At 41.9% G+C, this 25054-nt stretch overlaps 1 protein-coding gene across 1 annotated transcript; it reads left to right on the top strand.

Annotated features, from left to right (window-relative positions):
• Window positions 1–7642: 7642 nt before the first annotated feature.
• On the top strand, window positions 7643–23967 carry LOC126011427 (cytochrome P450 4A11-like). Its single transcript, XM_049775199.1, has 11 exons — window positions 7643–7837; window positions 10416–10557; window positions 11257–11301; window positions 11769–11896; window positions 13064–13185; window positions 13494–13648; window positions 14010–14116; window positions 14372–14562; window positions 14649–14782; window positions 23694–23758; window positions 23887–23967. The coding sequence occupies exons 1-11, from the start codon at window positions 7643–7645 to the stop codon at window positions 23965–23967; spliced, it is 1365 nt and encodes a 454-aa protein (XP_049631156.1).
• The last annotated feature ends 1087 nt before the right edge of the window (window positions 23968–25054 follow it).

The following is a 25054-nucleotide window of genomic DNA, read 5'->3' as shown; positions in this document are numbered from 1 at the left end:
GTGTTCATTTGTGTGGAGAAAGGAAAGCGTGTGTGTGTGTGTGTGTGTGTGTGTGTGTGTGTGTGTGTGTGTGTGTGCTTTAAGCAGCAGTAGCTGTACAGGAATGCAGTGGGTATGTCAGGAGGGGAATGTATGAGTGAGAATGCAGCTTGCACCATTCCCATTGCTGAAAGCCAGAGTGGTCTCCTCCTGATCACTTTCTACATTCCCTTGTGGAATCCCTGTGCCCATTGCTGGTTGCCCAAAGTGCTCAGTTCCAATGTTCTGTGCTTTCTAATATCCCGGGACCTATCAAACTTCCTGTGTGGGATGCTCCCTGTTCATGCCTGGTCAGACTCTCCCACTTCTCTGTGCAGAGCTGCCACAGAGCTGTGGCTGGGGCCAGAGTGTGGGAGGAAGATCCAGCTACAGACTCAGTTGGTGAGAAAAGCAGCCTTCAGTGAGGCAGACAGTGCTGGTACAACAGTGGGCAGCCTGTCAATAGCATCAGAATCTCAAAATGAACAACGGCCAAAGTGATATAGGAGAGGGACCTATGAGTAACCTGAAGAAACCTTCCTCAGCACGTGTCCCACTATGGGAGGGCACTACAGTGGATCATCCCATTGCCAGGTGCTTGGAGTCTGAAAGCACCCAAAACATTTGTCCACCTGGGCTCCTCCCAGTAGCTCTGGGACAGCTTCCCAGTCCATGACCTGGGAGATGAGGGAACACACCTGCATTGGAGGAGCTAAAGCCCCTGCATTGGAGTAGATAGCTGCTCTCCTCATCCGTTCATCTTTTCACCCCATAGTAGCAAAAGGCAGTGTGGAAACATGTTCTAAGAAATAGAAGGGGCTATTTCATATGCCTGAAGAAAGAAAGGCCCTGAGTATTGAGAAGGCAGCCTTGAGATTACCAACTACTAGACAAAGAAAAAACTGAAAACTATTCTAGTCAGTTACTGGAACAGATGTCAAGATCAGAGCCTGGAGAATAGTTTTCCTTGTCCCATATATGTAGACATTTAGATGTCTTCTAGGAGCTGGAGAGATAGCACAGAGGTAGGGTGTTTGCCTTGCATAATGGTCCCCTGAGCCTGCCATGAGTGACTCCTGATTGAGTCACCCAATCAATAAAATTAAAAAGATGTCTTCTAGCTACATAATGGGGTGCCAATTATATATACGGTGAATGAGCAAGCACACTGTTCTCAGAGGCATGGGTAGCACCACTTAAATCCTGCCAATCACACCCAAACCTTTCTGTCTATCTCTCCCCTTAGCTTAATCCTGAAAAACTCTCTCCCAGGGGCCAAAGCAATAGTAGAGGAGGGCATTTGTCTTTCATATAGCTAACCTTGGTTCGATCCTCAGCGTCCCATATGATCCCCAAAACACTGCTAAGAGTAATTCCTGAGTACAGAGCCATGTGTAACCCCTGAGCACCACTGGATGAGATCCCAAAACCAAAACAACAAGAATAACAACAATTTCCCAATAGCAAAAACGAAAAAACCTCTCTCCCAACACTCAATGCAAGACTCTCCCTTGAGGGTGCCTGCAACCACTTCTAGGACAATGCTACTATTTCAATAAATTCTTTTGCTTTTTATGTACTTTGTCTTTATTATTATTAGTATTATTATTATTAACACTACAATGAAGACAAGATTCTGGACCCTGGTGAAGGGGGATACATCAGGCCAATTCTTTTCATTCTTATGTCTGAAAAGAACATGATCTTACCTTTTTTCTGAGAGCCACAATTCCCAAACATGATGCCAGGTCATGGAGATTATGCAGAACTCAGGTATAGTCTGACTGTTGCCTCCCTAGCAGGGGTTTATCTCTAGTAAAGGAGTTTATAAGGTGAAGAGGTTTATCTGAGATCATGAAATCTCCTACTCTTCTAATATCACTGGGAATTACCCTGATAACATCAGTTCCAGTTCAAGTTACTCAATATCTCTTTCTGGACATCAAAGACAAATCTCATCTCAACCTAGATTCTGAGACTCAGAGTGACAGGGATTGATTTTCAGGCAGACAGATCAGACAGTCACAGGTGTGGCCTAACGGCCACTCTGGAGGGTTGGGAGGGTAACTTTCTATGCTGAAGAGGAACTGATCGGGGTTTAACTTTGTGACTTCCTCCAAGTCTAATATCTGGCAGCATATCCTTTCCTTTTCTCTTTAACCTACTTCCATCAAAGGAAAAACAGACGCTTACATAATGTGAAAGTTATTTGCCTTCATATAGCTAGGTTATTTCTGGTAAAACCCCTAATTCTGAGTAATAACCTAGACTGCACTCAGTTTTCAATATTTTAGATAGCCAGAGAGTAGAACAGTTTTCTTATTGGTTTTGGTTTTGGGTTGCTTAGGAGATACTCCTGGTTCTGTGCTTGGGGTTTGCTTCTGGAGATACTTAGGGGACCACATGGAAGAAGGGATTATACCAAGACCTAAAGTTATAGAATAGATTGCTTCAAGTAACCAAACCTGTCTTTTTCCTGAAAAAGAGATGAGTCAAGTTAAAAAAACAAAAAACACCCAACAACAAGACACATTTTTGGGTAGTGATGCTGGGTTTAGGACTTTGGTGAAAGCAGCCAAGCATTTAATACAAGATATTTCTATGGAAACAAATGAAAAGTAATGGTTTATGATTGGAATAGACTATAATCTCAGTTTCAGATTCTGAGCACAGTCAGCTGAAGTTTCTAGAAGTACACATCTGCTGGTGCAGTGGGGGTGGCTATGAGCATTAGCAGATTCTCCTGGTTTGTAGTTTGGATGTGTGTGGCTCATATAATAATAATAATAGATATGAAGATTGTTGATACTCAATCTGCAGTGGTAATTTCTTGCTCTTTTAAAAATATTTAGGCATTGTGATTTACAAAACTATTATTGATAAGGGAGTTTTATGTATTCCATATTCTGGCTCCAAACTTACCAAAACTGTCAGTGTCCCTCCTCCAATGACCTAAGGTTTCTTCCCTCTCTCTACCTAGCAAACTGCTCCATAGAAAACTTACTTTTAAAATATTCTTATTGTTTGGCCCACATGTTTACAGGTGTGTTGAAACCTTTGGATTTGATGAATCACTGAAAAGTCCAAGATCCTTGACCAATGCCTTTATGTTATCTCCAGTTTGGATCCTTGTTACCCACCTCCATTATCCCCCCTTTCTTGGTATTCTTATTTATATAGTTCAGGATAAGACAAAGACTTGCCATCCCTTGGTACCTTCAATTCCCTTATTACTTGGTATTGTACAGATAAATGAGAACATTCAATATTTGTCCTTCTCCCTCTGACTTATTTGCGTAATATGAAATCCTCCATCCAGTTCCAACCAGGTTGTAGCAGGCTTCAAGATTTTATTTTCTTTTTATGGCTGCATAGTCCAAATGCAAATATTTATGTAATGATTTTTCTTAAATAAATTAAATTTAATTAATTAATTTTCTTAAATTAATGTTAAATTTGTGCAAAAAGTGACAGCTTTTATTTTCAATAATTACAAGTGACAAGAATGGGATATAAGGTGAAAACATTAGTTTGGAGAAGATTGGGTGACTATTTGCAGTGCTATGAATAGAACTGGGGTTTCTCTGTGCAAAGTAAAGTGCCTTAGGCATGTGCCATCTCTCCAGTCTCTAGTTTGGAAAGTCTTATTCAGATATTGGAGACTCTAGGAGAATACAGGATCCAGTTTGGGTTATAGGATAAAAAATAAAATCCTCAAAAATGATTAAAGAACTAGAATTAATATTCAGATGTTCACTGAAACATATTTGTGGACCTTCCAAAGGATTCTTAGTGGCTCTGGGAACCAGTCAGCCAGATGATTATTAATTCAGTGCTAGGGTCCAAGATGGTGCTGCTCTGACACTGCAGTGCTGGGGACCTCTAGGACCACTTGCCAATGCTCTGGAGGTTCTTAGGTCACATCTAGGATGGATAGGGACCTCTAGGGCTACATCACAGTAATACACTGGAGTCTATGTAGTGCTGGGTATAGAATTAGGTTTAGTACATTCTAGACATGTGTACAAGCACATGTGTACTAGTACAGCTGTACTAGCTCCTGCCCCTTGAAATTATTTTTCTCTCTATTGTCACTTCCATTTCTACCACAGATAATTATAGTGATATTTGTTTGTGAATAGAATTATTGTTAATAAACTTTGCTTGTTATTTGCATAAGTGCAGCAAGAATAGAAAATAGTCACAAAAGGAAGGCTCTTTAAAAATTTGTTTTGGTGGAACTTTCACCAGGATTGTTAGATTGTGTGCTTGTTTATTTAAATTTTGGGGCCACATCAAGCATTACTGCGGATGGGAGTGGACTACTTCAGACTCAGTACTTAGAGGGTGCTTCCAGCAGTGCTTGAGAAACCATGCAGTGCTATGAGTAAAACCCAGATCTTCTACATGCAAATCATGTGCTCTACCTAATCCATCTATCTCCTTGGTCCAACTTGAGTTTTTAAGTCATACCAAGGCATCACAGTGAGACTTAGCCTACAATAACTACATATCTGGGTTAATGCCTCAAGGTTCTCAAACAATCCTCAGTTTCTGGGTCTGCCAAGGGCAACCTTCTTTTTACTTTATTAATTTTTTATTGAAACCATTGTAATTTACAAAGTTATTCATGGTTGGGATTTAGAAATACAATGTTTCAGGGCTAAAAATACCTCCAGAGTCAACCCTTTTCCACCAATTCTCCCCAAGTGCATCCCATACCACCATCCCCTGATACCCAGCCTGCCAGAATAACAGACCCATTTAAGTTTTGATTATTAAAGTTGGGTCTCATGATTTCATTGTTGTTCATTCTGGCTTGGATATTTAGTTCTGTTCTTTCTTAATACCAACAATGCTCCTAAGACCTTTTGGTCCCTGTCCTCCATTCTTTCAATATTTGTGTTTCTCTTCCTCCACTCAATTCCTTTCCTTCTCTTTGCTATACTCTGGAGCCTATATATCTTATTTAAAGCATTGGATTTCTTCTTGCCATTATTCTAAATACGACATATAGGTGGTATCATTCTGTATTTATCCTTCTCCTGGCATCATTTTATTGGTGCTCATCAGGGGCTACATACCCTAGTATATACTCACCTGACTGTGTTGAGACTAGCAACCTTTATTTTTCATCTCCTTAGGCAGTTTGGAACCATCTAAATAAGATGTTTTTTTGTTTGTTTTTGGGTCACACCTGGCGGCGCTCAGGAAACCCCATCTTACCTAGATGGTTCCAAACTGTTCCTGGTAGGCTCAGGGGACTATATGGAATGCCAGGATTCAGTACAGAACTGAACATGGAACTCTTAGATTACTTAAAGCCTTATTCTGATTATTAAAAAATCATTTCATCCTGTAATGGTTAGCACTCTGGACTTTATTAAAATGATGGTCACAATAATAAACATAACATAATTATAAAGTGATTGACAAGGAAATTTGCATAGCTTTGTAGTACATAACATTAAAACTAATATCCAAAAGTAATATAATGTTAGAACATTCTAGATTTTGAGGATTTTTTTGAAGGGGAGGGGTTCTCCAAGAGGTGTTCAGGAGTCTTGAGGGCTCCACATGTGATTCTTGGCCAACCAGATCAGAGGTTAAAGTGAGGATTTGAGAACATGTTGCTACTCCTAAACTTATTTGGTCCATTGTCTGCTTTTTTAAAAATTGACTTTAGTGTACATATGCATGTACATGAATATGTGTGTGTGTGTGTGTGTGTGTGTGTGTCCTTCAAGTGGTACTTGTTACTCAGGGAACCTCAGGGTTACTCAGATGGATCAGATGGACGTGGTCACACTTGGCTCATTTCCTTCTGACCTTATTCAGCTTGATAGTACTCATTTTTCATTGTGCATGTCTATTTTTGGTTCTGATATGACTTGTGTCTGCATTTACTTCTTTCAATAAGAACTGAGCAAGTCATTGAATCTCACTTAAATCCTGCTTCATTGATAAAAGCTTCTTAAATGTGTTTCCTCTCATGTCTAGTTTATTCAAAATTTGTTCAAATGTGGATGATGTGTGGAAACTTCCTGGAAGTTTGAGTGGTTAAAAATATTTAGACAAAAACAGTTAGACAAAAGAGATTCTTTAATCATATCTTGTTAGGGAGCCTGCTTTAAAGACCATAATTAGAAAAGTGATTATGTAACTAAGACTCTAACTGATGTGTCTTAATGTGAGAGATGTTCATCAGCTACAATATGGACAAACAGCCTAAGGGAACTAGGCTTTACTTTAAAACATTAAACACTCTTAGAAACTTTGGCCTGATATCTTTCTGAGAGGATTTCAAATAGCCTTAACAGTTGAGTAAAGAAGTTCCCAAGAAAACCCCAAGATATTTGGGGAAACAAGAAGAAAAGCAATAGGGGCCGGGCGGTGGCGCTAAAGGTAAGGTGCCTGCCTTGCCTGCGCTAACCTTGGACGGACCGCGGTTCGATCCCCCGGTGTCCCATATGGTCCCCCAAGCCAGGAGCAACTTCTGAGCACATAGCCAGGAGTAACCCCTGAGCGTTACTGGGTGTGGCCCAAAAACCAAAAAAAAAAAAAAAAAAAAAAGAAAAGCAATAGCCTGATCTATAGGTATCATAAAGTTAGGCTGTCAGAACTCAACATGACTTCTATGTCCTGAGACTCTGAAGAGCTCAACTTAAAACGTTTATGAGAATTTTTTAGCAAAGCTGATTGAAAGTTGAAAATCTGTTTGATCATTATTCTTGATACAATCCCATAAGTCATAGATAGGTCAAGTTTATTGAAACTAGGTGTATTTTGCAAGCAAATTAGCTTTAGTAGTAGTATTATTTTTATTGCTTTGTTTTACTCTTGGTTTTGGGGCCATACCCAGCAGTGCTTAGGGCTCTCTGCACTCAGAAATCACTCTTGGCAGGCTCAGGGGACCACATGGGATGCCAGAGATTGAACCCTGATCAGCTGTGTGAAAATGCCCTACCAGTTGTGTGATCTCTCCAGCCCCTGTATAATTGTTTTTAATAGAAATTAAAATAATTTGGTAATATTTCTCTACTTGGGAATATCAATGACTATTTTCCTTTCTTCTTAGATAACATCTCATCCTGAAAAGCAGGTAATAATAAAACCACACATGCCTACAAGATTTTTGGTCTGTGAGACTGAATTTCTTAAATTCAGGATTCATGATTGTTTTTGCTTATAGCTATTATCAGCACCTAGAAGAACGGGGAGCATACAGTGAGTTTTAAGGAATAGCTGCTGAGTAACATGGAGAAGGGTCAGGAGAGTGTAGACCTTATTACTATAACTAGAAAAGCTTCCCCACACTTTTCTCAACTAGATCTTCCAGTTTTGTTGCTGAGTATAGCAATTTGCAACAGAACCAACATTGCTGTTTATACTTCCCTTGCACTGTACCATGCCCAAAACCAAAGTGTTTCACCGTTGTCCCTGAGGCCCGTCTCTAGTTCCCCCTCTTGGCCTCAGTTCCCAGTTCTGAGAATTAGACACACTTACCTTTGCCAGCCTCCCCAAGGTAGGTGTGGTCACCTTGCCATGAGACTAAAATGGGCTGAGTGGCCGGAGACAGTTAGGGAGAGTCAGGCTGACTCAGTCAGTCAACAGTCAAGGCATCATGGGTGTCTCTGTGCTGAGCATCACCAGACCCCTGGTCAGTATTTCTGGGTTCCTGCAAGTGGTATCTCTGCTTGGCATGGTGCTGCTGCTGATCAAGGCTGTCCAGCTCTACCTGCACAGGCAATGGCTGCTCAAAGCTGTCCAGCAGTTTCCATCACCCCCCTCCCACTGGTTCTTTGGGCACTCCAAGGAGGTAAGAAGGAGCAGGGAGGGTTAGAGGATGGCCAGGCGTGGATTCAGAAGATGGCAGTCAGTGAACTATTGGGAAAGTTTCAAACAGGGTTTCAGAGAGAAAGCCATCTTACCTCTCAGGTCTCATCACTCCAGTCTAGAGAGCTTCCTCCTTCCAGGAAATGGGCTAGTGCCTTAAAGTCCACTGGACTCTTCGTCTTGGATTAGACTAGTAGCTTTGTACTGTACATGCAACAGCTGTGCCTTCCTTAGTCTCCTGCTGGACAACCTCAGCTGTTTCCACAAAACAAAGCTTCTAGATGCTTCCCTGATCAGTCACTCAATTCATCCTCTACCTTTACCAGATCGAACCAGTCACTGCTTATTGTGGAGTTCCCAGTGTATCATGTGACAGAAACAGAACTTTAAGAGGCCAGGGCACCAACTAGTCCTGTTTGATGGTACTAAGGATTGATGTATTTTCTTTATCTTTGTCCAAACTATGACTACACATGAGTGATAGGGCACCAGGATTGCCTGGATGAGAAGAACTAATATTTGATTACACGGTATAATAGTTTACCTCCCAGGTTTCATTCACCAGACTCTGTATTTGAAACAAATACACTCCCCCACCCTAAATTCTGTGAACTGAGTCCAAGGACTTGCTTGTTTATGGCTACACCTGTCCTGCTTTGCTTCTCTCTACCACACCATTTGTCTTTCTTCTTCTGATGAGTCACTTAGCATGACTCCCTGTTTTTATTTCGGTGTGTATTATTTTCATTATGTGTGTGTTTTTGGGAATTGAGCTGGTGTCATATATGCAGAGCATGCCATTTACCACTGCATCACATTGCTAACCCAACTCTATTCAGACTCTGTGAACTCAGAACCAGCATCAGATTCCATCAAGTGAGTTGATTTAGCTTCCCACAACTGCCCTTGACTTCAAATGCCAGTCATCAGTCCAGCAGTTTTTTTGTGCTTCTGAGCAACTGAATGCAAGCCAGAAGTTGTCATGACAGCTTCTGGGTTTAATGGATTTGCTAACTTCATTGAGATCACAGCATTCAGGTGAACCATGTTATTGGAGATAATCACTGCTGTGTGGATAAAAATAATTCATCTTTTCAGAATCAGTAAGGATAGTCAAGGAGCGAAAGATCTTGCTTTCCATTGGCCAACCCCAATTCAATTCTTGGCACCCCAAATTTCACCTGTGCACTGCTAAAAATGACCCCTAAACCCTGCAGATAGTTCTAAGTAATTGCTCTCCATTTTGTCTGGGTGGAGCCAGCTTATGTGCTGCTCTCATTTGAGGAAAAATTTCCATGAAGGTTATCACTTACGGCTGGAGATATTACAGGGGTTAAGGTGATTGCATAGGACATGGTTGGCCCTGATTTAACATTCAGCATCACATATGCCCCTCCCCTCCAATCACCACTAGAAGTGATCTCTGAGCAAGACCAGCTCTGGAATCTAAATAAGCAATAAGTAAACACTTTAACTAGTATGCACTTATAGAAGTGTGGATCTAAATTGTGGATATTCTCTAATATAAAAAACAGTGATAAGCTAACTAAAGAATTCAAAAGTGTCAAGGATTTGTTTTAGACAGACATTCTGTTTCCTATATCCTGAGTACATAAGAAAACACAGGTTGTAAGATCAGGATTAATCTTGCAGGCATGGGTGAGGAACTTGGTGAAGAGCACAGCTCTGTGTTCGGCTGCTCTGGTTCTGGTCTGCACAGTTGCTGGCCTCATGCACTAGGCACTGAAACTTAGGCTCTATGGCCTAAGGAAATGGGTCATTTTATTCTAGTTAAAAGATCTGAAAATTCATCTTCACTGTACCCTCAAATGCTATATTCCCAAATGCAAATTTACAAGGGATTTAAATCAAATCTACAACTGCTGAAGAGAAACTGAAGCCCATGTCCCAAAGACAAGAACTTCTGTCTCTAAACTTTAAACTTTAAAAGGGTTCTCATTCCCCAAACTGACTCTGAAGCATACCCTTAATTTACATTCCTGGCAATTAGGAGGGGAATAAACGTTTCTTAAGAATTGGCAGGGCCTGGACTGAGGCCATGTACCAAGAGGTAAGGCTTACAAAGACTTGTTTGTCTATTTTCTATCTACCCTATACAGTTCTCTGTTATCAAGTACTTAGATGTATGCTTGATAGTATTGCAAACAGACAATAAACAGAATGGTAGAACAAAAGTAATTGCACATTTAAATATTTTTCAAATTATCTATTTTATTTCTAAGCAAACATAGAATTTGACAAAAATTGCTTCCCAGTTGACTTAAAGGGTCAAATTGTTCTTGCAAATGCTGTAGTCATGACTTCCAAAAGTTTGCTAACAATAAATCAGTTCCTAAGGTAAATATCTACCTAGTTTTGTCCCCAACGAGAAGACTCAATATGCCTTGAACAACCATCAAGTGTTGACCAGAGTCATAAAGAAGCAGTTGAACTATTAAGTTCTGCTGATCGATCCAAAACTATCTCTTTTGTGTTCCATTTCACTATTCTGTCTCCAGCTACAAATAACTATACATTTTTCTTTGGTTTATCTTTGACAGTTCCCAGAAGTGGAAGAGCTGTCACAGATAGTGAAAAGGGTAGAGAAGTTTCCGTGTGCCTCTCCTCGCTGGCTCTGGGGCACAAGAGTCCAGATTATGATCTATGACCCTGACTACATGAAGGTGATTCTGGGACGATCAGGTGAGAGAGAGCAAATTCCCTTTCAAAACTGATGCAGATCTTCCTACATGGGGTTAAAGAGACAATACAGGGGTTAGTGTTGACAAGAATGTTGCTGCTTTTGGTTTGATCCTGCACCTTATAAACCCTGAGATTAAAAGAAATAGCCCAGAGCACAGACAAGAGTGACCAGCAAAATCATGTGTGTTCATACACTGGATAACAAGGCAAAAGTAGAGTTCAGTAAATAGAGCTTGAACCTTCTATAAACATCCTCCCAGTCTTGCATAAGCCAACAATATTTACTTAAATGACATACAATTTGAGTGGCTATTTACTATTTTCTTTCTTTCTTGTTTAACCATTTACTATATAAATTAGAAACCTTGATCTAAAACTTAGGAAATAATTAGTCATGATGGGAAGCCTCCACAAATTATATGAAAACCACAACCTCGTGTCTTTTTTGCGGGGGGGGGAGGGAGTTGAGGAAAGGATATGCTTTTTCTGAGTCACCTCTTGTCCGGAGTGTTCTGATGTTAAATTGGAGTTTGAGTTCCAGGCACTATAGGAACCATGGCAGGAGCATTAGGAGTTGTGAGTGTAGCCTAAGACAGTCATTGGGAGTTCACAAACCTCTAGTCTGAACCCCAACTCTGGCTGGAACTCCTGCTTTGTTTGTGCCTTAGGTAACTTATAATGTTCTTCCTTACTTTTCAGATCCAAAGTCTACTATTCCCTACAGATTCTTGGCTCCCTGGATTGGTAATTACATCTAACATTCAGAAATACAGTCCTTTTGCTAGTCAGGTGCTAGAACTCCCTCTGAATCAAGAGAACAGCAGATGTTACATACCTTGACAGCACCCATTTTTCTAAATCAAACCTCATTTCCATCTTCTAATAAAACCCTCACACTTTTAAGGTATTTTAGCCTCCTCCAAGTTAAGTTTTTCCACGTCACCCTCAATCCTCTCCAACATTATTGGACCAATTTTCGTTCAAGTTCTTGTCTGACCTGATACACAATATCATTTGAGCCTTTATCCCTCATATATCATCATTACATCATAGAACCAGAATTTGAGAAAATTTATATTTCTGAAAATTGTTGGTCTCCTTGCAAGTACACATCATGTGCCTTCTTGGAACACCCTTAATTCTGTCCAAAGTGCCCCTAGTCCTTATAATCACATCTCTTCTATCCATGTGCACACACCTATCTGTTCCAGGGTACGGTTTGCTCCTATTGAATGGCCAGAACTGGTTCCAGCACCGGCGCATGCTGACTCCAGCCTTCCACTATGACATCCTCAAGCCCTATGTGGGAATTGCAGCTGACTCTGTGCAAATGATGCTGGTAAGTCTGTCCTTCTCTCACCTGCTCACCTTCAACCACAGTTCAGAGTTTACTCTCACACATAGTACCTTACATTTCCCTTAGACATGTCTTAGACACATCCATGCAGAAAACCAAGCCCATGTGGGTTGGTCATTCCCTAAATTGAATGAATTAGGAAATAACTCAGGCACCAACTTGGAGACACATATGGTTCTTCACCTGCAAAGGTCATCATGAAGAAAATGGCCTTTTTCCTGCCCCTCCTCATCTTTGACTTGACACATGTCTCTGGACCTCTAGACATATTGTCCTGAACTGGCCTGAATGTGGCCACCTTCACTGGATGGTTGCGCCATCATAGGATGTTTTGCATGGGGCTCTGGCTGAGCCTAAAGCTTCTTCAAGGCACAGCATCCTCCATGGAGGGCCTTGAAGCACCTCAGTGTGTATCTTAGAGCCACCTTGAGTTACAACTCTTCACAGCAATTATCAATTCTTATGTACCAGATCAACTTACAATAAATGAAAAAAGGAAATGAATCCATAGCTTTCTTTTCTCCAGAGATCTGGGCTCACTTAACTTGTTCCTTCATCAAGCTTACAGGTCAGAAAAATGTTCCTTTTGACCTCCAATCAACCAAAGTTATTGGTCTCCAAAAGAGAAAGAAATTATTATCATCACTTGTGTTCTTTTTCAAATAAAATTTTAAATATAAATATTCTAATTTTATCCTTTGTTTAATGCTTATGGTTTAATGAACAGAGTTACCTCATCTTAGCACCACAAAAATGCTCAAGATCCTTAATCAATGTCCATAAGTTATATCCAATTCACCTCACTATTTTTCCCCAGGAATCACTGCCCACCTTACTTGGCTTCTTAGTTATATAACCCAAGGCCAAACGTTTGTCATCATTTCATACCAACTATACCATATTAGTTTCTCTAGACCACAATAACTTGTTCTTAGACTTCAAAGAAAATTGTAAAAAGTAGAATAATTTGATAGACATTTTTAGTAAATAATTATCACGTTACCAAGACCATATAATATGCACATATTTTACCAAAATTTACCTGCTTTAGAAAAAATAGAAAAGAGCCATCATAATCTTTGGGGACAGGAAAGACATAGTCTGTCAATCGAGACCTTCCGAGGCACAAAAGCTATTTCCCTCCTACAGGACAAATGGGCTAAGTTTCACGGAAGTGACGCCATTGAGATCATTAAATCCATCTCCTTGATGACACTGGACACTATCATGAAGTGTGCCTTCAGCCATCACAATAGCATGCAGACTGACAGGTTAGTGGCCTCACCGATTGGGACCTGCTCTGCCCAGCTCTGGGACCTACCTTTGAGAACAGCAGAACAGTTTGTATATGAACCAGCACAAACAGAGGGGTTCTCAGGAGTCTTGGTCAGGGACAAGGACCACAGCCCAACTCTAGTTCCTGATTCTGATCCCTGGCTGCTCAAATTTTGTATAAAATTTAGGTTCTTCAGCACAGACAGAAAAATCAGTGTCTCCCTATTGCCTGTAAAAGCCTACATCCAGATCCCCACTCCAATCTCAGAATCCTCTCCCATAACTCTGTCCCATATCCCTGCAGGAAGTCCCAGTCCTACACACAGGCAATCGAGAGACTGAAGAGCTTCTACTATTCCCGGGTGAGGAACGCCTTCCACCAGAATGATGTCATCTACCGCCTGTCCTCCAAAGGCCACAGTAACTCCCAGGCTTGTGAGGTTGCCCACAAGCACACAGGTGAGACTCCATATCTGAAATGCTCCCCTTTGTCATCAGCCATATCTAAGGGAACACAATGATGTCCCCAGTACAGCTGGAACCTTGCAGGCCACTAAGGGAAGGGGATGTGAGGTTGTAAAGTGCTGACCTAAGAGAGTATTACAAGTGTCTCCTTATCTCCTTGGAAAGCTTAGCAATGTCCCTGGATTCAGCACTGTGGGGAGACCTGAGCAAGCATCATGGAGTTCTTGATTACTGTGTACACTCCCTCCGACCTTCCTTCTGGTCCACTCTACGCAGACTCTTGAAGGATAGGTAACTGGGGCTATTATGGAAACTAATATGGAAATTTATGTGTCTGAACATTCTATCTTGACAGACCACGTGATCCAGCAGAGAAAGATGCAACTGCAGAATGAGGGCGAGCTAGAAAAGATCAAGAAAAAGAGACACCTGGATTTCCTGGACATCCTGCTCTTTGCCAAAGTGTGTGTGGAGGAATGAGTGTGGAGGGGTTGAATAAGAAGGGTATAAGTATGAAAGGAATAAGTGTGAAGGGAGGAGTGAGTATTCCAGGCTGAGTGTGAAGAGAGGTAAGTGTGAAAGAGGATAATCATGATGAAATGATGGTGGAGGGGACAGCAGCTGTGCCCACATGCCCAAAGGATGATGTTGACTCTCTCTGTCTCTCTCTTTCTCTCTGTCTCTGTCTCTGTCTCTCTCTCTCTCTCATGTCTGCAGACAGAGAAGGGGAGCAGCCTATCGGACAAGGACCTGCGAGCAGAAGTGGACACTTTCATGTTTGAGGGTCATGACACCACAGCCAGCGGCATCTCCTGGATCCTCTATGCTCTGGCCTTGAACCCTGAGCACCAGCAGCTGTGCAGGGAAGAGTTGCAAAGCCTTCTGGGAGATGGCACCTCCATCACCTGGTGAGTGCCAATCATGGGGGATCCCTGGCTTATCAGGAGAGGAGCCTGAGCAGCTCTACTCACCCTCAGAATGGGCCTCTATTCAGGGACCACATGGACAAGATGCCCTACACCACTATGTGCATCAAGGAGGCAATGCGAATGTACCCACCAGTGCCCAATGTGAGCAGAGAGCTCAGCACACCAGTCACCTTCCCTGATGGGCGCTCCCTACCCAAAGGTAAGCCTATACCTGGCATGCTCACTAAGCTGCTGTTTATTGAAAGAAGAGCAGGCCACAGAGCCAAAGACAGCCCTGGACACTTTGAGGTGCTTCACCTCAAGAATAAATACTTCTGAAACTAGGGGCCGGTGAGGTGGCGCTAGAAGTAAGGTGTCTGCCTTGCAAGTGCTAGCCATGGAAGGACTGTGGTTCGATCCCTTGGCATCCCATATAGTCCCCCCAAGCCAGGGGCAATTTCCGAATGCTTAGCCAGGAGTAACCCCTGAGCATGAAATAGGTGTGACCCAAAAAAACAAAACAAAAACAATAATAAAAATAAGTACTTCTGGAACCAAAAATACAGTTGATAGGGCACTTGCCTTGCACAAGGTTAGAGTTAGGGTTAGGGTTTGATCCCTCACATTATGTATCATTTCCTAAGCCTCTATAGGAGTGAGGCCTGAGAACAGAGCCAGAATAGTTCTTGAGCACTGTCATAATGACCCACCCACCCACCACCAAAAAAACCTCTATAGTTAGGATAAGTCTATAAAACACTACCAAAGTACTTATCCCACAAAAATTTAGTCAACAAGATCCTGCCTCTAAGTGTGGTCTCACAATTCAACTTTAAAACCATTTCCAAACAATATGGATATTCCTTAAAAAATAGAAACCAAGCTTCCATATGATCCAGCAATGCCACCCTAGGAACACAATACAGAAAAGCCCACTGCTCTTCTATGTTCATTGTGGAACTATTTACAGTAACCAAAATTAGAAAACAACCCAAGAGTCCAAAGAACAGATGACTGGATAAAGAAACCATGGTACATCTACACAGCTGTTAAGAAAAACGAAGTCATGAAATTTGGTAACACATGGATGGATATAGAGATTTTTATGCTGAGTGAAATAAGTCAGGGAGATGGATAGGCAGAGAATAATATCACTGACTGGTGGGATATAAGAAATATAAAAGATAATATGGTAATAATATCCAAAGACAATTGAGATGAAGGCAGGAGGACCAGTCGATGGTAGGAAGCTTGCCACAAAGAGCAATGAGTGCAGTTAGGGTAGAGAAGGGTCCTTTATGGCAATGATAGTTAGAATTGATCACTCTGGACAAGAATTGGGTGTGAAATGGGATAAAATGATATGCATGGTACCCCTTAATTAATAGTAGTCAAAGCACAGTGTTAAAAAGGAAAGGGGAAGTAAAATGATTTTCCCAGAGGCAGGTGGGAGGTGGGGTAGGTGGCATGTGGGAGAGAAACTGGGGACATTGAAGGTAGGAGAAGTGCACTGGTGAAGGGTGTATATTCTATAATAGAAATTTAATCATGAACAACTTTGTTTTTTTTTATTTAAATATATATATTTTTATTTAAACATCTTGATTACATACATGATTGTGTTTGGGTTTCAGTCATAAAAGGAACACCACCCATCACCAGTGCAACATTCCCATCACCCAAGTCCCAAATCTCCCTCCTCCCCACCCAACCCCCGCCTGTACTCTAAACAGGCTCTACATTTCCCTCATACATTCTCAATATTAGGACAGTTCAAAATGTAGTTATTTCTCTAACTAAACTCATCACTCTTTGTGGTGAGCTTCCTGAGGTGAGCTGGAACTTCCAGCTCTTTTCTCTTTTGTGTCTGAAATTTATTATTGCAAGAATGTCTTTCATTTTTCTTAAAACCCATAGATGAGTGAGATCATTCTGCGTTTTCTCTCTCTCTCTGACTTATTTCACTCAGCATAATAGATTCTGTGTACATCCATGTATAGGAAAATTTCATGACTTCATCTCTCCTGACAGCTGCATAATATTCCATTGTGTATATGTACCACAGTTTCTTTAGCCATTCGTCTGTTGAAGGGCATCTTGGTTGTTTCCAGAGTCTTGCTATGGTAAATAGTGCTGCAATGAATATAGGTGTAAGGAAGGGATTTTTGTACTGTATTTTTGTGTTCTTAGGGTATATTCCTAGGAGTGGTATAGCTGGGTCGTATGGGAGCTCGATTTCCACTTTTTGGAGGAATCTCCATATTGCTTTCCATAAAGGTTGTACTAGACGGCATTCCCACCAGCAGGGGATAAGGGTTCCTTTCTCTCTACATCCCCGCCAGCACTGTTTGTTCTCATTCTTTGTGATGTGTGCCATTCTCTGGGGTGTGAGGTGGTATCTCATTGTTGTTTTGATTTGCATCTCCCTGATGATTAGTGATGTGGAGCATTTCTTCATGTGTCTTTTGGCCATGCGTATTTCTTCTTTGTCAAAGTGTCTGTTCATTTCTTCTCCCCATTTTTTGATGGGATTAGATGTTTTTTTCTTGTAAATTTCTGTCAGTGCCTTGTATATTTTGGAGATTAGCCCCTTATCTGATGGGTATTGGGTGAATAGATTCTCCCACTCAGTGGGTGGCTCTTGTATCCTGGGCACTATTTTCTTTGAGGTGCAGAAGCTTCTCAACTTAATATATTCCCATCTGTTAATCTCTGTTTTCACTTGCTTGGAGAGTGCAGTTTCCTCCTTGAAGATGCCTGTAGTCTCAATGTCCTGGAGAGTTGCCTATGTGTTGTTCTATATATCTTATGGTTTGGGGTCTGATATCGAGGTCTTTAATCCATTTGGATTTTACCTTCGTACATGATGTTAGCTGGGGGTCTAAGTTCAATTTTTTGCAAGTGGCTAGTGTGCCAACACCACTTGTTGAAGAGGCTTTCCTTGCTCCATTTAGGATTTCCTGCTCCTTTATCAAAAATTAGTTGATTGTATGTCTGGGGAACATTTTCTGAGTATTCAAGCCTATTCCACTGATCTAAGGGTCTGTCCTTATTCCAATACCATGCTGTTTTGATAACTATTGCTTTGTAGTAAAGTTTAAAGTTGGGGAAAGTAATTCCTCCCATATTCTTTTTCCCAATGATTGCTTTAGCTATTCTAGGGTGTTTATTGTTCCAAACAAATTTCAAAAGTGCCTGATCCACTTCTTTGAAGAATGTCATAGGTATCTTTAGAGGGATAGCGTTGAATCTGTATAATGCCTTGGGGAGTATTGCCATTTTGATTATGTTAATCCTGCCAATCCATGAGCAGGGTATGTGTTTCCATTTCCGTGTGTCCTCTCTTATTTCTTGGAGCAGACATTTATAGTTTTCTTTGTATAGGTTCTTCACATTTTTAGTCAAGTTGATTCCAAGATATTTGAGTTTTTGTGGCACTATTATGAATGGGGTTGTTTTCTTAATGTCCATTTCTTCCTTATTACTGTTGGTGTATAGAAAGGCCATTGATTTTTGTGTGTTAATTTTGTAGCCTGCCACCTTGCTATATGAATCTATTGTTTCTAGAAGCTTTTTGGTAGAGTCTTTAGGGTTTTCTAAGTAGAGCATCATGTCATCTGCAAACAGTGAGAGCTTGACTTCTTCCTTTCCTATCTGGATTCCCTTGATATCTTTTTCTTGCCTAATCGCTATAGCAAGTACTTCCAGTGCTATGTTGAATAGGAGTGGTGAGAGAGGACAGTCCTGTCTTGTGCCAGAATTTAGAGGGAAGGCTTTTAGTTTTTCTCCATTGAGGATAATATTTGCCACTGGCTTGTGGTAGATGGCCTTAACTTTATTGAGAAAGGTTCCTTCCATTCCCATCTTGCTGAGAGTTTTGATCAAAATGGGTGTTGGACCTTGTCAAATGCTTTCTCTGCATCTATTGATATAATCATGTGGTTTTTATTTTTCTTGTTGTTGATGTTGTGTATTATGTTGATAGACTTACGGATGTTAAACCATCCTTGCATTCCTGGGATGAAACCTACTTGATCGTAGTGGATGATCTTCTTAATGAGGTATTGAATCCTATTTGCCAGGATTTTGTTGAGGATCTTTGCATCTGCATTCATCAGACATATTGGTCTGTAATTTTCTTTTTTCGTAGCATCTCTGTCTGGTTTAGGTATTAGGGTGATGTTGGCTTCATAAAAGCTGTTTGGGAGTGTTTCCGTTTGTTCAATTTTATGAAAGAGTCTTGCCAGGATTGGTAGTAGTTCCTCTTGGAAAGTTTGAAAGAATTCATTAGTGAATCCATCTGGGCCTGGGCTTTTGTTTTTCGGCAGACTTTTGATTACCATTTTTATTTCATCAATGGTGATGGGGGTGTTTATATATGCTACATCCTCTTCCTTCAACCGTGGAAGATTATAAGAGTTCAAGAATTTATCCATTTCTTCAAGGTTCTTATTTTTAGTGGCATAGAGTTTTTCAAAGTAGTTTCTGGTTACCCTTTGAATCTCAGTCATATCAGTAGTGATCTCTCCTTTTTCATTCCTAATACGAGTTATCAAGTTTCTCTCTCTCTCTCTCTTTCTTTGTTAGGTTTGCCAGTGGTCTATCAATCTTGTTTATTTTTTCGAAGAACCAACTTCTGCTTTCGTTGATCTTTCGGATTGTTTTTTGGGTTTCCACTTCGTTGATTTCTGCTCTCAGCTTTGTTATTTCCTTCTGTCTTCCTATTTTTGGGTCCTTTTGTTGAGCACTTTCTAGTTCTATTAGCTGTGTCATTAAGCTACTCAGGTAAGCCCCTTCTTCCTTCCTGATGTGTGCTTGCAAAGCTATAAATTTTCCTCTCAGTACTGCTTTTGCTGTGTCCCATAAGTTCTGATAGTTTGTGTCTTTATTGTCATTTGTTTCCAGGAACCTTTTGATTTCCTTCTTGATCTCATCTCGGACCCACTGGTTATTGAGCATGAGGCTGTTTTACTTCCAGGTGTTAAAGTTTTTCTTCTGAGTCCCTTTGGAATTCACAAATAATTTCAGAGCCTTGTGGTCAGCGAAGGTAGTCTGCAAAATTTCTATCCTCTTGATCTTATGGAGGTATGTTTTATGTGCCAGCATGTAGTCTATCCTGGAGAATGTCCCATGTACATTGGAGAAGAATGTGTATCCAGGTTTCTGGGAATGGAGTGTCCTATATATATCCACTAGGCCTCTTTCTTCCATTTCTCTCCTCAGGTCTAGTATATTCTTGTTGGGTTTCAGTCTGGTTGACCTATCCAGTGTTGACAAAGCAGTGTTGAGGTCCCCCACAATTATTGTGTTGTTATTGATATTGTTTTTCAGATTTGTCAACAGTTGTTTTAAATATTTTGCTGGCCCCTCATTTGGTGCATATATGTTTACGAGAGTTATTTCTTCCTGCTCTACATACCCCTTGATTAATATAAAATGTCCATCTTTGTTCCTTACAACCTTCCTGAGTATAAAGTTTGCATTATCTGATATTAGTATGGCCACTCCAGCTTTTTTATGGGTGTTGTTTGCTTGGATAACTTTTCTCCAGCCTTTTATTTTGAGTCTATGTTTGTTCTGACTATTCAGGTGCATTTCTTGTAGGCAGCAGAAGGTTGGATTGAGTTTTTTGATCCATTTAGCCACTCTGTGTCTCTTAACTGGTGCATTTAGTCCATTGACGTTGAGAAAAAGAATTGTCCTGGGATTTAATGCCATCTTTATATCGAAATTTGGTGTGTCTTTTGGTTAGTCTTGTTTTAAATTAGGTCTTTCAGTTTTTCTCTTAAGACTGGTTTTGAGTCTGTAAAGTTTCTGAGCTGATTTTGTCTGTGAAACCATGTATTCTTCCGTCAAACCGGAAAGTGAGTTTTGCTGGGTACAGTATTCTAGGTGAAGCATTCATTTCATTCAGTCTTGTCACAATATCCCACCACTGCTTTCTGGCATTGAGTGTTTCTGGTGACTGGTCTGCTGTAAATCTCAAGGATGCTTGCTTGAATGTAATTTCCCCTTTTGATCTTGCTGTTTTCAGAATTCTGTCTCTATCTGTGGGATTTGTCATTGTGACTAGGATGTGTCTTGGGGTGGTTTTTCTGGGGTCTCTTGGTTGGTACTCTTTGTGCATGCAGGATTTGATCACATATATTCTTTAGCTCTGGAAGTTTCTCTTTAATGATGTTCTTGACCGTTGATTCTTCCTGGAAATTTTCTTCCTGGGTCTCTGGGACTCCAATGATTCTTAAGTTGTTTCTGTTGATCTTATCATAGACCTCTATTTTCATCTGTTCCCATTCTTTGACTAATTTTTCCATTGTCTGCTCATTTGCTTTAAGTTTTTTGTCTAATCTCTCCTGCTGTATGGAATTGTTATGTATCTCATCTTCCACAGCACCAAGTCTATTCTCAGCTTCTGATACCCTGTCCCAGAGCTTATCCATTTTGTCATTCACTTCGTTTACTGATTTTTTCAGGCCTGTTAGTTGACATGTTATTTCAGTTTGGACTTTTGTGATTTCTGTCTTCATATTTTCTTGGTTCTTATTAGTGTTCTGTTCTACTCTATTCATGGTTTCTTTGAGTTCTTTGAGCATATTCCATATTGCTACTCTAAAGTCCTTATCTGAGAGATTGGTTAGTTGGTTGGTCGTTAACTGGTCATCAGAATTGTCATCTTCATTCTCTATGTCTGATGCTGGCCTGCATTGTTTCCCCATTGTCACACTTGTATTGTGGGTTTTTCTACGTGTTGTGGTGGTATTCATTGGTTATATGATGCAGGCAACACTCTTCTCTGGCTCCGCCCTTTCTGGATGGGCCGACTTGCCTCCAAGTTAGGGGAGTCCTCCGTGGATGAAGCCTCACACAGGATCAAATCTTAGGCCTGAGCACGCAGCAGAGTAGACAGTCTGGAGAGAAATTCTTGCTTCTGTGATCCAGCACAGTTCTTAGTGTGGTTTTTTTTCTTCTTGTGATAGTGTTCTTTTTTTAGAAAGAGCGCACAGCTGCATAGCGAAGTGGAGCTAAGTGCCTTCTGGAGCCTCTTTTCAGCCCATTCTCAGGAGATTCACGCAACAGGATAGCAGAGAGACACACACAGGCAGCACTCACAGTTTTTCACAGTCGGGCCCCACTGGTCAGGCGTAGTTTTCACTTGCTCGCTGGGCAGCTTCAGAATGCTGTATTTTTGGTGTTCACTTCCCAGGACTCTGAGGAGAGTCACTGGCTCGCTGGGTAGCTTCCGAATGTAGTTTCTTTGGGGTTCGCTTCCCAGGGCTCTGAGGAGAGCTTCCAGAGTTCAGGAAAGACAGAGAAGAGTAGGACAGGGCTCCCTTCAGGTGTTCAGTTTCTGGCTTGCTGGGTAGCTTCCAAATGTAGTTTCTTTGGGGTTCACTTCCCAGGTCTCTGAGGAGAGCTTCCAGAGTTCAGGAAAGACAGAGAAGAGTAGGACAGGGCTCCCTTCAGGTGTTCAGTTTCTGGCTCGCTGGGTAGCTTCCAAATGTAGTTTCTTTGGGGTTCACTTCCCAGGTCTCTGAGGAGAGCTTCCAGAGTTCAGGAAAGACAGAGAAGGGTGGGACAGGGCTCCCTTCAGGTGCTCAGTTTCCTCAGAAGAAGCACAGCCAGGTGGAGACTCTGCAGGTAGAGCAATCAGCACTCTGCCTGAAAACCCCCACATCCAGCCATTTCTTACTCACTCACTGGCTCGCTGGGTAGCTTCCGAATGTAGTTTCTTTGGGGTTCGCTTCCCAGGGCTCTGAGGAGAGCTTCCAGAGTTCAGGAAAGACAGAGAAGAGTAGGACAGGGCTCCCTTCAGGTGCTCAGTTTCCTCAGAAGAAGCACAGCCGGGTGGAAACTCTGCAGGTAGAGCAATCAGCACTCTGCCTGGAAACCCCCACATCCAGCCATTTCTTACTCACTCCCTGGCTCGCTGGGTAGCTTCCAAATGTAGTTTCTTTGGGGTTCGCTTCCCAGGGCTCTGAGGAGAGCTTCCAGAGTTCAGGAAAGACAGAGAAGGGTAGGACAGGGCTCCCTTCAGGTGCTCAGTTTCCTCAGAAGAAGCACAGCTGGGTGGAGACTCTGCAGGTAGAGCAATCAGCACTCTGCCTGAAAACCCCCACATCCAGCCATTTTTTACTCACTCACTGGCTCGCTGGGTAGCTTCCGAATGTAGTTTTTTGGGGGTTCGCTTCCCAGGGCTCTGAGGAGAGCTTCCAGAGTTCAGGAAAAACAGAGAAGAGTAGGACAGGGCTCCCTTTAGGTGCTCAGTTTCCTCAGAAGAAGCACAGCCGGGTGGAGACTCTGCAGGTAGAGCAATCAGCACTCTGCCTGGAAACCCCCACATGCAGCCATTTCTCACTCACTCCATGAACAACTTTGTAACTATAGTGCTTAAATAAAGTAATCATAAAACTTAAAAAAAGAAATAAAAGAAAATATTAAGATGTAGACAAATTTCTAAAACCAGATAGGGGTTAGCTTTTTGGCTTCACATGAGGATAACCTGAGTTCAAACTCTGATACCACATGATCCTCTGAACACAGCCCTGAGTGTTCAACACAAGCACAGAGCTGGTAATCACATTCAATATAGGTCTGCACCAAATAAATCAAACTAGCCTTTTCCTGATCTGGCATGTGGTTCTTTTCTCCTGGTCCCCAAGGCAGGGAGGGAACAGGAATTTGCTGCATGGTCCAAGAGCCCAGTCTCTCTGGGCTGCTTCCCCTCAATGCCAAACTAGCTGTGTGTTCAGTGGCGAGTTTCTCAGCCTCTCCTGAGCTCAGCAGCCTCATCTGAATGAAGATTTGTCCTTCTTGGAGGCTCTTCTGAGGAAAAAGTGAATTAATGCTTGGTCCCCAAGGTCTCAGGGAATAATTGGAAAAGTGAATGTTGCTTGAGTTTTTCAAAAGAAAGGCTTGCTTTCCTCTCCTGGTCCTGGTCTTCTCCTGATCTGAGCACAGGCGATTTACCAGACCACCTCGCCCCACTCCCCGTTTTACATAGGATCTTCCAGGGAGAAATACGACAAGATAACAGACACATGGCACTCCAGGGAACATGCACACTACAGGTTGGGGACTGGGACCCTGTTATAGGGGATATACTCAGCCTTCTCTCTCCTCCCTGCCCATAGGTGTCTCGGTGTTTCTCTCCTTTTATGGCCTTCACCATAACCCAAACGTGTGGCCTGACCCAGAGGTATGATTTAGGGCAGTGGGCTGGCCAAGGTCTCCTTACCCTCACTCCTTCTCTCTTCTGTTAGGGCTGGTCCCACCTAGACTGCAGATGTCCTGACCCCACTTGTCTGTTACTGTGCTCCTTTGCAGGTGTTTGATCCTTCCCGGTTTGCACCAGGTGCTTCTCGGCACAGCCATGCTTTTCTGCCCTTCTCTGGGGGCTTCAGGTGAGCTTTTCAGAGTTGGTGGGGAGGAACATTACTGACTGCACTCACATACAGGTGACCTCTTATGTGTATGTGCCCCTGAGTTGGCCCAGTGATTTTTTTTACAATGACCATTGAACAGGCAAAGCAGCATGGCAGCAGCAGAACTGACCCCATGTATTTTGGCAGTTCCCTTTCTCAGATTAGCCTCTAGTTAATTGCTTTTGTCCATCATGATGATTCACTCTGCCCAGAGCCTCAGGTGGCCCGTGCCCACTCATCAGAGATCAGTGATGTTGGGTGTGTTGGAATTACCCTGGGAGTCTTACAAGTAGCTCCCAAGAAATTCTGAGGAAATTTATACCTATGATGTCTTTCCTTTAGGCTTCCACTAGCCACTTCCATGTGGCTGCCAGGGAAGGGCAAGGGAGAACCAGAGAACTTGGAGGCCCTGGTTGCAGGTCCCAGAAAGTCAGGCCTGATGCCTGACTGTTCAGAAGTAGCTCTGAGGTCCCTTATCACATGGTTATTCCCTCTCACAGAAACTGCATTGGGAAGCAGTTTGCCATGAATGAGATGAAGGTGGCTGTGGCACTGACTTTGCTTCGCTTTGAACTGGCTCCTGACTCTTCCAGAGTCCCCATTCCCAAATCCAAGCTTGTACTGAATTCAAAGAATGGAATCCACCTGTACCTCAAGAAACTCACCTAAGTATGGTGAAAGGAATGCCTACCACCCAGTCTACTGCTATCTACTTTTGCCGTGCTCCTGTCCTTTGCCTTCCTTCTTGACATCTGTTCAGACAGCATGCTCTCACTATTCCCCATTCATGATTTGTTTAATTGTTTTTTGCTTTTGTACCCTCTCCCTCTCACTACCCATAGAACTACTGACCACCTGCCTGTCCCACCTCTCTGCATTTACAGTTTTTCTGTCTGCCTGACGTTTGTCCTGTGAGTCTTTCTGCTGCAATAACAAATTACCCAAATATATAGTCTTACAGTAACACAAATCTATACTCTTACAACTTAGGAACCAGAAATCTACAATGAAAATTGCTGAGATAAATATATTTAGGTGATGGTGGAGGACAAGGAGATAGACTTTTCTAG

Source organism: Suncus etruscus, chromosome 6 (genome assembly GCF_024139225.1).
Source record: "Suncus etruscus isolate mSunEtr1 chromosome 6, mSunEtr1.pri.cur, whole genome shotgun sequence".
Lineage (NCBI taxonomy): Eukaryota > Metazoa > Chordata > Mammalia > Eulipotyphla > Soricidae > Suncus > Suncus etruscus.
Note: the sequence above shows the minus strand (reverse complement) of the source record. Positions and strands in the feature narration are given on the sequence as shown.

Coding starts and splice junctions, on each gene's coding strand:
- LOC126011427 (XM_049775199.1), top strand. CDS start 7,643: ATGGGTGTCTCTGTGCTGAGCATCACCAGACCCCTGGTCAGTATTTCT. Junction 13,186..13,493: donor AATAGCATGCAGACTGACAG/GTTAGTGGCCTC, acceptor ATATCCCTGCAG/GAAGTCCCAGTCCTACACAC. Junction 14,783..23,693: donor TGGGCGCTCCCTACCCAAAG/GTAAGCCTATAC, acceptor CCCTGCCCATAG/GTGTCTCGGTGTTTCTCTCC.